The sequence below is a fragment of the Colobus angolensis genome, unplaced genomic scaffold, assembly GCF_000951035.1.
Source record: "Colobus angolensis palliatus isolate OR3802 unplaced genomic scaffold, Cang.pa_1.0 Scaffold197, whole genome shotgun sequence".
NCBI lineage: Eukaryota > Metazoa > Chordata > Mammalia > Primates > Cercopithecidae > Colobus > Colobus angolensis.
In genome coordinates, this window is record NW_012115121.1 from 539,926 (window position 1) to 554,854 (window position 14,929).

The 14,929-nt window shown below is 40.5% G+C and overlaps 1 protein-coding gene across 1 annotated transcript in view; it reads left to right on the forward strand.

Annotated features, from left to right (window-relative positions):
* The window catches only part of FNDC3B (fibronectin type III domain containing 3B), a 311,196-nt gene that overhangs the window by 18,942 nt on the left and 277,325 nt on the right, over nucleotides 1-14,929 (forward strand). Inside the window, exon 3 of the mRNA XM_011940990.1 lies at nucleotides 87-225. Coding sequence (XP_011796380.1) covers nucleotides 115-225 — 111 coding nt within the window. The 5' untranslated portion in view covers nucleotides 87-114. The remainder of the gene's footprint in view (nucleotides 1-86; nucleotides 226-14,929) is intronic.

Below are 14,929 nucleotides of genomic sequence, written 5' to 3' on the forward strand. Positions count from 1 at the left end.
TGGAGCACTTAGATTGCTGCGTTGTTATGTTACAGGTGATTTTTGTGGTCCTGAGTACTTTTTTAAAAGTGGTGGTTCTCTTGCAGGAAGCCAGCTGAGGGAAGTTCTCCATGAATGTACGTCACAATGATGATGACCGACCAAATCCCTCTGGAACTGCCACCATTACTGAACGGAGAGGTAGCCATGATGCCCCACTTGGTGAATGGAGATGCAGCTCAGCAGGTTGGTGTAGGAAGAGGGGAATTTAAGTCAAATTGTCTAAGTGGGAAACAGTAACGCGGTATTTGATTTACTTTGGGATTCAAAGATTTGTGATTTCAAACCTTAGCATTTCTAGAGGTAAGTGTTTTTGTTGTAGAATTACTGTATCTTTTTTTTTTAATATTGTGATTTTAGAGAACAAAATCTTCCCTCATTCAGTTTGTATTCTTGAAACATTGAAAAGTGGATGACTTCTGAAGTGAGTCACTTTCAGATAGTGTACAGGTCTCTGAAATAAAATGGCTGTTTATTCATGCCATATTGTGCTTGACGAGTTTGCTTGGTTGGTCAGAGCTGCATGCTCAGAGGACCAGGTTTTGGCTTCACACAGGAGTGATCTCGGCAAGACGCGCAGGACACTGTGAACCCACCCTTGCTCCTGGAATTAGTCCTTCCAAATGTGTAGCTCATAAAAATCATGGTACTTTTTTTCCTCTAAATCTCCTTTGTCACTAGTTACTGAACATTGTGGAACAGAGAGTTATTTGTGAACTCAGTACTTGGGGGAAACAATTTAATCAGTAGCACTTGGGGGAAACAATTTAATCAGTACGTGAAACTTTAAAAAATTATTAGGAATTGAACTATTACCTCTAATGTTAATTAAAAATTTTTTTTTTTTTTTTTTGAGGCAGAGTCTCGCTCTGTCGCCCAGACTGGAGTGCAGTGGCCGGATCTCAGCTCACTGCAAGCTCCGCCTCCCGGGTTTACGCCATTCTCCTGCCTCAGCCTCCGGAGTAGCTGGGACTACAGGCGCCCGCCACCTCGCCCGGCTAGTTTTTGTATTTTTAGTAGAGACGGGGTTTCACCGTGATAGTCAGGATGGTCTCGATCTCCTGACCTCGTGATCCGCCCGTCTCGGCCTCCCAAAGTGCTGGGATTACAGGCTTGAGCCACCGCGCCCGGCCCTAAAAATTTTTATTACAACAGTTGGGCTTGCTCAGTTTTATAACTAAATAGATATTTTATCTTTGTACCTTCTTCAGAAGCATAAAAGCAAATTTTTATTTTGTGAAAAGTAGAATTGGGAGTAAGTGCTTGGAAAATATTTACCCAAAATATATTCATAATTCAAATAAGTTAATCATTTATTTGGTGTCAGTACATGCCCCCTGCTCTAATCTATCATATAGTGTATTCACACTCTGTCATTGTATATTAATTCTTTGTATATACCTTTGTTGGAGCTGACCTTGCTGCTTAATAATTTATATTATTTTCTCCTGCATTGCACTGTGAACCTCTTAAGAACAAAAAACGTATAATAGGTGCTCAGTAAATGTTTGTTAGTTGAATGCATTTCATGCCTTCTCACCACTGATGCAGACATCTGCCTTCCTGGTTCCTCAATCTCTTCCTCTGCTGGATTACTTCCAGCAACGTACAGTAGTATCTTACCTCTCCCCATCCAGTAAAATAAAACCTCCTCACTTGATTTCACATCCCCCTCCAGTTGCTACCTCCTGTCCCCTTTTCCCTCTTTGGCAGTATTTCTCCACTTCCTCTCCTTCCTTACCGCCCATTCCTCACTTTACCGTCTTCACTCTGTGTTCTTATCTTCCTCTTCAGTCTTTAGCATGTCCTGTTGAATTTATTTCAGGAGTGTGTGCTGAATCCATCCTCTGCCGTATCCACTTCATTGCCACTACCATTGCTGGACCCTGCACCATCATCTCACTAGGGTAGGGTAGGACAGCTCTTTTCACTGGTCTCTCTGCTTTACTTTTTGCCCCACCAGGAAGCATTCTCCACATAGATCCTGAGGTTTATTTCCAAATAAAAACTTTCTGATGTCATTAGCCTACCTCAGGCCACCTTCTTACACCTGGAGTGAAATCCAATCACGCTGCCTGGCTGCCAGCCTTCCTTGTTAGTGCTAGCCTGCCTCTCTGTCATTCTCTGCCTGCTCTCCTGCTCACTGTGCTCCATTAGTTCACGGGAACGTTACAGAGTGTTGTGGATGGTTTCAAGATGCACTGTTTGGTCTCCCAATTAAAAGAATTACTAATACAAAGAAAAAAAAGACAAGGTATTTAGTCAAATGTGAGTAAACTTGGGAAACAACTTAGGTCTCTCAGATGTGGTCACCTCATTTCCATTTGCCTGTGTAGCCAAGAGACCTGAGGCCACCCGTCCATATTGTACACCATGTTTATGTTTTGATGATTTCTCCCACATGTCTGTGATTTAGCTTGCCCAGCAGGCTACATGACATTTCCCTACCCTGCATATCTTACCTCAACTCTAAGCAGAAGCTGCTTCACAATTTTGGTTAATAAAATCATATTTTCAAAGCTGGATAAGGTGGTCCATGCCTGTAATCCTAGCTACTCAGGAGGCTGAAGTAGGAGAATCCCTTGAGCCCAGGAGTTTGAGACCAGCCTGGGCAACATAGTGAGACCCCATCTCTAAAAAGAAAAAAAAGCCCTCACATTTTTATTAAATCTTTCTTTAATTAATCTTATTAAAACTTTCTCTAAAGCTAATAAGAAAAGAAGAATCTGTTAATGTATCTGTTTTATAAATGGTCAAAATAATCAAGCTTTATGAAGAAGTGGGGTTACACTTAAAAAAATCTCAGAAGAAGAAACTTTGTCTTTTTAATTGTGTTTAATTGTGTTAAATATGTTTAATTGTGTTAGAAGCATTAACATCCTTGGCTCCAAGCTACTACTTGGCATTAACTCTAACTTTTCTGTAATGGGCAAAATTGTTAAGTAGGTAAAGTGTGTTAGAAATGTCCCTCTCAGCAGGACCATCCCAAGGTTTACCATGTTTTGTCATTGCCTCTATGTCACTGAGGCTCACCCTAGGCAGTGGCCTCTGTGCCTGATATTTTTCTTCCACATTCTGCTCCCAGAGTCTCCATCCTGTGTCTCCCTCATTCTTTCAAGCCTCCATTCTTTCCTTTGGGTTCTAACATTTAGCATTGGCCTAAGTGGGCATGGCAGAGCCTTGGGGCTTATGTGTTGAACCCAGGTGAAGGCACAAGGGGAAGACAGAGTGAAGGAGAAGGAAAAACCAAAAGTGGCAGAGAAACACAAGAGGAAGTAGGGAAAGGGGAGGGATAGAGGGCAATTCAAAAGAACAAAGAACAGAGGTGAGTCTCCAAGACAGGATCCCAGAGTGTGGGGCTGCATGAGTTTTGAGTGCTTGCTCTGGGCACCTGCTGATCATGTGCTGCTTGCTTTTAAGAGCCTGTGTAGTGTAGTGCTCAGGTGGTTCCATGTTAAAAGGATCAGGCTACAGCGGACATACCAGAGAAAGGGATCTATACGAATGTTTTCTGAGGCTTTTACTGTGCTTTCTCACTGAAGCAACACCTTTTCATCTTAATAAGAACCTTTTGGAGGCACAGCATTGACTCTAGGGGTGGACATTGCAGGCACTATACAACAGACCCTTGGCGGTGGCATCCTGAGGGGTATGTGGCACCTCAGTCACCTCTCACATCATACTGTTGTAAAGAGCCATCCCCTGGCCATAGGGTTCTGCCTCTAAATGTCTGTTAGGAGTGTGTATGGTGAAGCTTACCTTGTATGTGTTTACAAGGTTCTTAATACTTTGCAGCTATGCAAAGGACATTCTAAACATTTCTATATATGCAAAAGAACTACCGCAGTTATGAGAAAGCTCTTCAGTTCTCACAGCCCTCCTCCTTCTAATTTCTGTTCTGCTGGTTTCTGGATGTAATTAGGACTAGTTCTTGGCAGGATTCTCTGTTGCTTTCTGGCTCTCCAAATAAGACACACTGTTAATTTTCATTATTTGAAGTCACATTAGGTTGGAAACCTTGGTTTGTCATTTTATGCAGGTAGCAGGAAAAGGGCAGTAGTGAAAAGGATGATTCTTTTCTTAAAAAGAAAAGTCATCCTCATTATGAATGAAACTTTTAAAAGCGTTATCAACTAAAAATGAATAACAAGAAACAGTGTGAACAGAAGCAGCTTACACAAGAGTTTTCCTTATTTAACAGCTTTATGAGGTATAATTCTCATGTCATACCATTCACCCACTGAAAGTATACAATCATTGGAATCTAGTATATTCACAGAACTGTACAAGCTTGACTACGATTAATTTTAGAACATTTTTATCACTCTAAAAAGAACCCTGGAGAGATCACTCCCTATTTCCTATTTTCTCTTTCCCTTCCCCCTATCCTAGGTAACCACTAATTCTCTTACTTTCTGTTTCTGTAGGTAGGTATTGCCTATTCTGGAATTTCATATAAATAAAATTACATAACATTTGGTCTTTTGTGTCTGTCATCTTTCACCCAACATCTTTTTTTTTTTTTTTTTTTTTTGAGATGGAGTCTCACTCTGTTGCCCAGGCTGGAGTGCAATGGTACGATCTCCGCTCACTGCAACCTCCACCTCCCAGTTCAAGCGATTCTCCTGCCTCAGCCTCCTGAGTAGCTGGGATTACAGGCATGTGCCACCACCCCTGGCTAAGTTTTGTATTTTTAGTAGAGATGGGGTTTTACCATCTTGGGCAGGATGGTCTTGAACTCCTGACCTCAAGTGATCCACCTGCCTTGGCTTCCCAAAGTGCTGGGATTACATGTGTGAGCCACTGTGCCCAGTTCACTCAACACATTTCTAAGGTTCATTCATATTGTGGCATGTGACAGTACTGTATTCCTTTTTTATTGCCAAATATTTTACTGCATGGATCTACCACATTTTATTAATCCACTCGTGATCTGATTGACATCTGAGTTATTTTCACTTTTTGGCTATTATGAATAATGCTGCTATGCACAGATTCTTGTGTGGACATGTTTTTATTTCTCTTGTATATATAACCAAAAGTGATATTGAGTAGCTTTATTTTGAAGTATTATATTCTAAATAAAGTTATCTCTGCTTTTTATCACTATTAATTTCTTCCACCTCTGAGTAACTACAGCCTAGCTTAGCTAAATAAAGTTTGCTTCCCTTAATATGCCTAATTGTATACTATTCTTGACTTATAAAAATCAGGTTTCAACCTGAGTTTTTAGTGTGTGGCTATATAAATGATGATGAGTGCCATTCAATAATCAGAAAATTGATGACTTTGTTGACATATTCAGAAGCTAGTGGTATATTAACTTACCTGTGTTTGTTATGGACTTCTGCATTTTAGTGATTTTAAAATGTAGCAGCCAGTTTTGAGCACAAAAGAATAAACATCAGCCCAAATTCTGACTTTCTTATTGCTTTAATATTTTAATAATTTCTGAAGAATTATAGCAGCTACCAGTTAAACCATTAGATTAAAAACAGAAGTGTTGACACAGGGTGGCAGAGTTTACTGATTTGTTAATTTAACATGTGACACTCATAAGGGTATCTGTGACCTGCATGAGAGTAGTGTGCCACTTTATATTATATTCTTAGTGACTTTGCTTAAATATGTATTCACTGAGGGTCAATTCCTAGTGGAACTGGATTGGATTAGATACCTCTTTGACCTGACTAGCATTTAGCATATGGAGGACATCTAGTATATGATTTGTCATGCTACTCTTCTTCCTTCTTGCCTCTTTTAATTCATCTATTCTTCTAGAATATTGCTGAGTGTTTTTAATGCTTCTTCTTCAGAAAGTAGAACTCCTTAAACATATACAGAAAACCCGCCTCTCCTGCTAGCTGAGGATAACATGTCATCTACTTACCCTGGAAGGCAGAAGGCAATTGCCTCAATCATGTCCAATTCTCTTGACTTTGCCTATTCCTGTTGATCAGCACTTAGCATGTCATTTCATGGAGAGAGTTTTTTCCCCTCTTTTGTTTCTTCTTTTGAAAGCCCTTGTTTCCTCTAGACAGAATATGTAACCAGAGTTTTTTACTGGAGCGTTCTTTTGAATACACATTTCCAGATAGTACGTTCAACGTATTAAAGCTTTCCACCCTCAGATGGTGCTCATCATCGGCATATCTTTTACATCAAATGTGCTCCTTCTCCTAATCCAGTGACCTTTTCTGTTCTGGTTGATATCTTCTTAATAACTTTCTGCTTGATGGCTTCCTTCTTGCATTGAGTAGTTCAAATCCTGTCACCGCACAGGTTCACTCCTTAAATATACTGAGAGCCACGGTGTCAGGGGCCCATGAAGAATTTTGCTTACATGACAGAGTTTGTCTCCTCCTCAGAAATCCCAACAGAAAGGAAGGTTTGTCATCAGTATATTGTAGAAAAATGAATAAACAACTCTTGGGAAGGTTACCCAGGAGAAAGAAGGATATTCAAATGAGAATGGGAGTGACAGTTAAGAAAAAGACTGCAGCTATTATTGCTAAATAACATTATAGAAGAGCTCCTTTTGTGGTAGAATCCTGTTATGGGCTGAGGCTTGAGCTAGAAAGTAGAAAGAGGCTGGTCAAATGTTGGGTATGGAAAACCAAGTATGGGGAAGCTCAGCCTTGGATCACGTTCTTCAGCATCAAGATGCATGAGAAATGCACAAGCTGGGCAAATCCTTAAATAAAATTATTATTGCTGACTACCATTCATGTTTCCTCTACCACTCAAACTTATAAAGCCCTGCAGTGTCAAGATACTGTCAGCTTCTCTCCTTTGAAATTGGGGTGGAAAAGAATGAGAGGATAAGATTTATGACTAAATTTAGGAGTGATTGAATAATAGATTTGTTCATTTTAATAAGTATTTATCAAATGTCTTGTATGCCAGCACTGTATTAGGTGCTGGCGACAGAAAGATGAATAAGGCACTGTTCTTGCCCTAAAGGAATGAGCAGTCTAGTTGAGGAGCAAAATACGGCCTACCAAAAAAAAAAAGAGACCGTATTTACACATACATTGAATCACAGGAGAGTGCTTGGATTGTAGAGTGTCACAGCGCGTAGGAGTTCAGAGGAGGAATTGAGGACTGGGATAGGTGGGCAGGAAAACAGACCAGGCTAGGAAAAGTATCTGTGGGGAGGCTGAGCCTGGGTCAGATCAGATTTAAAATGAAGTGAAGGCTAGAATGATCAGACTTTGTACATCAAGTAATCCATTTCTGTTTTATTAAAGGAGAATACATTATAGGGATTACATATGCAATGGAGAGCTATTAGGGGTACTACAAACAAACCTTATCTGCATAGTCGGTGATCTCTTTGCTTGAACTTTTGCTATTTAGTGTCTTTGTTAGTGAATGTGTTTGTCCTCTGATTCTCCAGTCTGGCGGTCCACCCTTCCGCTTGATGCCTGTTGCTCAGAATTACCGACTCCACAGTGGGGCAGATCACAAACACCCCTCAACCAGATCCGCTTTCCAGCTGTGGAGGCAGCAACCCCTGCTTGGAGGGTCTCCTTTTAACTACAAAAAAAAGGTGTGATTTTATCCAGATCTGTGGTCTGACTTTTCAGACCTAAGTTAGTTTTGCCAATTTTGCTCACTACAAAAGCTTCCAAAAAGGCATAGCCTATGCAGAATCTCAGTCTTATAAAGGAAAATGTTGATGCCATGTTATCAGAGGGTGTTGTTATATGTGGCACCCCCAATAATTAGAACATAGGACATATAATTATGGCAGCACTGAGCTGTCTGGGTTGAGAGACACTTCAGAATTTAATTAGTCAAAGGCAATAATAATAAGATATAAGATGTAGTCAGTATCCTTCAAATGCTAGAAATTGAGCTGCCTTTCCAACAGGAAGGATTAAGGTAAAATCCTGGCATGTTAGCGTTGCATTGCAGAATAATGGCAATTTTAAATTCTAAGGTGATTTTAACGTTATGATTGTTTTCAAATTATTGCAATTTTTGCCTGTCTAATTTCCTTGTCAACTCAGGGTGGGTAGGGACTGTGTCTCTCTTGTTCATGCTGTGCCTGGCATCTGAAGTAACATTCAGTAAGTCTTTTTGAATGGATGAAGGATGAAAGCAATGAACCGATTTAATTCATCTATATCAGGGCTTGAAAACTAGCTTATTGCCTTTGTCATACAGGTATGGGTGTATGTGTGTGTGTGTTGTTTTTGTTTTTGTTTTACCTTTAGTTTAAAAGAAAAGGATTTCAGTACCAATATTAAAAATGGGAAGATTTATATAAAACTCTGGATTTTTCTGTTTATCTGGAAAAACCAGAAGACGTATGCCTGTAATCCCAGCACTTTTGGGAGGCTGAGGTGGGAGGATCACCTGAGGTCCGGAGTTCAAGACCAGTCTGACCAACATGGTGAAACCCCATCTCAACTAAGTACAAAAAATTGGCCAGGCGTGGTGCTGCATGCCTGTAGTCCCAGCAACTCGGGAGGCTGAGGCAGGAGAATCACTTGAACCCGGGAGGCGGAGGTTGCAGTGAGCTGAGATCACGCCATTGCACTCCAGCCTGGGCAACAAGAGTGAAACTCCGTCTCAAACAAAACAAAACAAAACAAGAAACAGAAGATGTGATAACACTGGGCTGGTCCTTCCTACCTGGCAACAATTGACACGGAAGTTGCAGCCATTTGCTGTTGATGGGGAATGTCCTCTTCAGTGCCTGCTCTGCCCACTTAGTTTCCAAGCCTGCCTGAACTCTGTGGTCATCCTGGTTTGGAATCTGGAAATTGTTAACTTTTTAAACTTTAAATTGCATCTTGTGCTCATGCATACCATATTTTAAATACAGAAAAATGATTAAGGTTTTTTTTCAGGCACATGCATTATGTATCAAACTGATAATGTGTTTTAGAATCTTTTAGTTGTCTACTTGCCCCATGACTTGTAAAATGAATTAGGCTGGGCACTGGTTCATGTGGCTTTGTAGAAGGATTTCAACTTTACCTCTTACGTGTTAGGACCCATGTGAGTTTTTTTGTTTTGTTTTTTGGCTTTTAGTTTTTAGGATTTGAGGCCCCCAATAAGTGCCACATGGAACATTTACTAAAGCCTAGAAAGGCCAATAGAAACAATCCTATCCCTTAGTTTTACTGTTTACAGTCTAGTTAGGAGACATTAAACACAGCTGCAAGGTAAAAGTATTCCAAGCGCAGAGATGCAAATACTTGTATTTATATTCTTTTTTACAGTTTCCAAGAATTGAATCTTTAAGTATTTATTGAAAGAGTCTTTTTTTTTTTAAGGGTAAACTTTTCCTGGTATTACCTAGATGAGGAATTTTTATTTAAAGCATTTATGTATGTATGTATGTATGTATGTATGTATTTGAGACAGGGTCTCCTTATGTTGCCCAGGCTGGTCTTGAACTCCTGGGCTCAGAGGATCCTCCTGCCATGGCTTTCCAAAGTGCTGGGATTACAGGTGTGAGCCACTGTGCCCAGCCGTAAAGCATTTCCATATTAACTTTAAAAAAAATAAGATTAAATTGGATAGATTTCCAAACTCTGATTTCTCTTTTTCTTGTTTTGAAAATGTGTATTTGTCATGTTGAATGTGATGTGATAGCTATTGATGTATCTCATAGTACAGTAAAAGTAGTATATAAACACAGGAAGAAAAGATGAGACACTTCTGCATCCAGAATGTGTTAAGATGAGACACTTCTGCATCCAGAATATGTTTGCACATAATCGTTTTCATGTAGGCAGACTCTTTTCTTTTTTAGTCCAAATGATTGATTTAAACATATGACTATATAAAATATATGCGTTACACTCCAAACATGACAGTAGTAAGCAAGCTGCGTAAAATTCGTAACATTAATCGCCGAGTTCCAAATGCGGATACTCATTCTCGATCTTTTTTTTCTCTCTCCTACATTTCCAAATGCAAAAATAAACAGCCTGCCAAGGAGCAAGTTGCTAAAGTGCTGTAGTGTTTCATCTAGGTAATCTTGGGTTTAGCTGCCTTTAGATTATATTTGTTTCCTCATTTAAATTGGCATTGGCCACAACTAGGTGCCTCTTGGTCATTTTCTGGTCAGCTTTAATGTTACAATAACTTGAAGCTAGACATGGTGCGTCCCCAGAAGAAACAATATACACGTGCTGCTTTAGTGTGAATGCCTACGTTGGTATTTCTTCCCTGCCCTGGGCCTTTTTCCTTAACAGGTGACTGTCAGATCAGATCATCTGTTGAGAGGGAATGTGTTTTACCTGAGCTGCAGGTGTGTTCAGCACTTTGATTAACAAGAATAATTTGGCCCTCCCTTCCTGGGTGTCCTCTCTTTCCTGCCCCTTCCCTGCTCTTTGCAGCATAGTAGACAAGCATTTGAATAAAATGGACAGTCTGCATTTAGCAAATTACCCTTCCAAGGGCTTCTGCTTTGCAAATAATCGGGCAGTTAAGTGGAGACAGGAAAGATCCAGAGGTAAATGTGGTCTAGTTTTGGGTGCAGGTTGACTAGAAAGTATGTCAGTAAACTTGTTACTAAGGTTCCATTTCGGCTGTTTAAAAAAATACAAATCAATTCTTGTTAGCCACACCTTAGATTTGAAGGGAAATGGACTTGTGTTATTGACCAATTATATTACATGGCTTTTAATTTTCAGGAGGGGTCATTAATATGTTTTGTTTTTGAGACTCACTTTGTTCCCCAGGCTGTAGTACAGTGATACGGTCCCAGCTCACTGCAGCCTCAATCTTCTGGGCTCAAGCTATCCTCCCACCTCAGCCTTCTGAGTAGCTGGGGCCACAGGCGTGTACCAGCATGGCCTGGCTACTTAGTTTTATTTTTTGTAGAGACAGTCCCCCTATGTTGCCCAAGCTGGTCTCAAACTCCTGGTTTCAAGCCATTGTCCTGCCTAGACCTCCCAAAATGTGGGATTACACAGGTGTGACCCTCTGTGCCAGGCCTTAACCAAACCTTTTTTTTGTTGTTGTTATATTCATGCAATCAGAAGTTGATAATTTTTTTTTTTTGAGTTGGGGTCTCATCCTTTCACCCAGGCTGGAATACAGGAAAATGTTTTTGTGTTTTCTAAGCAGTGGTTAGAAACATTAATCACTGAGCATGTTACTGTCTCAGAAGTTTCTTTGGTCTTTATATTGGAGAGCTGAGTTGTCATTCTAGTTCATAGGAGAAGCTATGACATACAGAAAGATGTGCTTTAATTAGCGATGTTGTTTGGTAGTTAAATAGGCCACAGTAATGCAGCGAATTTTTAATTTTTATTTTATATTGCCAGAATGGATCTGTTTAGAACCCATTTAAACTCTTGTCACCTTGGCAAAAAGGTCACATGGAAAACATCTTTATAGAATGGCGATTTCTTTATAATTTACTTGATGGCTTTAGTTGTGACTGAATGTAAAACTATAAAATATTAATATGAATTACAAATGAATGGCATCCATATTTTTCTCTTAGGGTTTGTGATAGGAAATCAGATACTGGGTTTATCTATATGGATAATGTCTGTCTGTTTTCAGGACACAGGGAATCGATGGTGGAGTTGGGTGTTAGAAGACATCATCCTTTCATAGATCGGTGTGTCCACATCCACCTTACTTCCCACAGTCTCTTGCTTCCTCATTTTTAAAGTGGTTTACTCAGGATGAGAGTTCTCCAACTTTTTATTGACTACTTCTGCACACTATGCTACTCCAAGCAACCTTGGAACTCTTTTTTTCCCTCTAGATGAAGTCTTGTTCTGTCCTCCAGGCTGGAGTGCAATGGCGTGATCTCAGCTCACTGCAACATCCGCCTCCCTGGTTCAAGCAATTCTCCTGCCTAAGCCTCCCGAGTAGCTGGGATTACAGGCACCCGCTACCACGCCCGGCGAATTTTTAAATTTTTAGTAGAGACGAAGTTTCACCACGTTGGCCAGTCTGGTCTCAAAGTCCCAGCCTCAAGTGATCTGCCTGCCTTGGCCTCCCAAAGTGCCGGGATTTCAGGCATGAGCCACCACACCTGGGCCAATCTTGGAACTTTAAAGAGCCTCCATTAACAAGGCAGAAAGATAGGGGTCACACCAGGTGTCAGTGCCGTCTTTGGAGGGGTACAGTGACCCATTTTCTAACAGTTATTCTTAAACCTAGAGGGAAATGTAGGACAAAAGATGCTGTAAGGTTGACTCTTCCAGAGATTTCCATACCTTAGCAGTCTAAAAACTGTATGAAAAGTCAGAGTTAGGACTTTGAAAGAATGCTAAGTGTTTGACAAAATTTTTGGCATTTACCTCAGTCTTAAGTGCTACTTTGGAAGCCTGCTGATCACGAGAATGCTTTTAGTCTCAGCCCAATCTCAACTTCTACTTCAGTGGTTATCTGTGGACACTAAGTTAAAATTGTTGGAAACAGTGGCTTTTAATGGATATTTTTATCTCTTTCTTCCTGCTGAGGTGGAGGGAAGGATTAGTGACTATTGGGGAGGGCTTATGAGGTGCTGGGGCTGGTGCTGAGCACTTACACACATTATTTCATCCAGTAATTACACACCCTGTAAGGCGGCAATCATCTTTATAGACAAAACCCGAGGGGAGAAAGGTTACGTACTTGCAACTGGCAAATCACAGAGCTGGGATTCGAACCCACTTATCTCTTTTTCCAAAACTCAGATCCTGCCTTCTGGGAAAGGTGGAGCTGCCTGGGTTGGACTTACCTCTCAGTCTTGTTCAGGTAAACAGCTGGGGAAAGAGATGGGACTAGGTTTTTGCACAGTAGTAAATTGTAAAGTTTTATAGAGGCCGTTCCTCATTATCTTACATGATTTCCACATTAACTCCAGAAGGTGGCAGTGCCTCTGGCTCCCCAGCTTCTGAAAATTTGAGGACTAAGCTGCAGTGGTAGTGTCAGAAGGCCTGGAGGTCAAAAGGAGTTGGGAGTGAAATCTTCCGAAGCCCCAGCCCGGGTCACAGCAGCGTCTCCCTTTTTTCCTTAGGGAATGGTTCTTTTCTTGAGATTGGCAATAGGAGGGCTGCTCTCTTGCGGGTCAGCAGCTGCTGAGAGATGATAGTGGCCAGAAAAGGATAGTAGAGGGTAGTAGTAGGTAGACATAGTAGAGGTAGTAGAGTTTCCTCCCCCGTGGGAGTCTCACCCTGGAGTTAGGAGAGGGCCTTTTGCCTGCCTTTTCTTCTCAAACCCCATCCTTCATTTCCATTAAAAAATTACATCACCCTAGAGGCAGCTTTGAGACTAAAGAAGTTTAAAACCTTGTAAGATTTGAACATATTAAGTGGTTTTTCATTCTGAATTTACAGAGTAATACGAGGGTAAAAGAAACAAAGTTTATCCTTCAAAAGGAAAGAAAATGACCACAGGTATTTCTTAAATCTCTCACCTCTACTTTTCCTGTTTTCTAAGGGGAATACAGAATTAAGTGTCACGCAGATTTTTACTGTAAACAGTGATGCTGTACCTGGTTGCTCATGAGTTCCTCGTTTTCTTTGTTTTAGATTGATGAAGGACTGCTTGGATTTTGACTTTCCTGAAGATGTTAATTATATGTTTCAAAAATCATGTGTTCTGCTAAAAATCACTTATGCATAGCCTTGGAAAAAGAACTGGAGGCAGGGAGTTGCTTCAGGGTGCAGAATATTGTTTTGGAGGCCTTGGGAAATAAATCTTGAGTTAGTTCATTTACCACCAAGACATATTTAGTCACTGTATATAAACAAAAGAAGTCACAGTGTGCCTGGACATTATTTGTCCCAGATGGAGTTTAAACTTGGCTCATTATACTGCACTGATGTCATGGTGCATAAACTGGCTCTGAATTCAACGTGCATAGAATCGGCTGTGCTTGTATGTGCTGAGGACATGCGGGAGGAGGGGCGGGGCTGGCTGGAAAATCTTTGTCACATTTTTCCTTTGCTCTCTGTAGAGACTAGTGTCAGTCTTGAATTTGGACTTGGTGCAGAATGAGGGAAGAATTGGAATAATCTGTTAATGTGTACGAGTCAGTATGTGTATGTCCTCAAAGCTGTAGTGCTTCCAAGACCAAGAATCTAAGTGTGCCTGGCTTTCCAACAGTTACTTAACAAAGCTCTAGTAACTCAAATCTAGAAAGGAAAATCTTAAAAGCATTACATTTTAAAAGAGCATGTTGAGTGTGTTTGCCTTGAAGTCTTAAATCTGGACAGCTTCTTTAAACTTTGCAGTGGTCTTAAGTATCCAGCTGTAAAATTCTGTTTTCCTGGATTGTATGGTGGACAGTGTCTCAAACTAGTTGCTTAAAAGTATGTAAAAAGGTGGCCGAATTTAATTCTTCCTGTGTGCTTTGAGAGGGCCGCTTGTGGGTGAGAAAACTGAGCCGGAGAGGGTCCTTTCCTGGACTTCTGAGCCCTTAATAGGAAATTTCCACATACTGTGGTGTTACTTTATTACTTTTTATTGCTGGCTTTTGTTATGATAATCTTAATAAGAAGCATTTCCAAGTAATTCAAACCATTTTGTAGATGTAAAGGGCTTAGATTTCAGAACTTCTGTGAATGGATTCCTATAGGAGTCACTCTTGTTGCCGGGACACAGAAGCTGAGCAGACACTGGAATGTGAATGCATTGGGAGGTGAACCTTTAAGGAGAGCGCAAATGTTTACCAAAGAGAAAATCTGGTCAGAGGTGAGAAGTGGTTGGTTTTAGATTTTATTGAGAGCATGAAACATGGCAGATTTGGTAAAAAATTTTTTCTTGAGATTGTAACTTTACTTAACTGAGAGACTTGTCACTGGTAGGAATTTGAAGAAAAAGAAATTGAGGGTAGAAGGCTCTGCTTCAGGGAGGAACACTATTTCCTAGAAGAGAACTTGTCCTGCCTTTGGGGATGTTCCTTTGACCCGGTTAA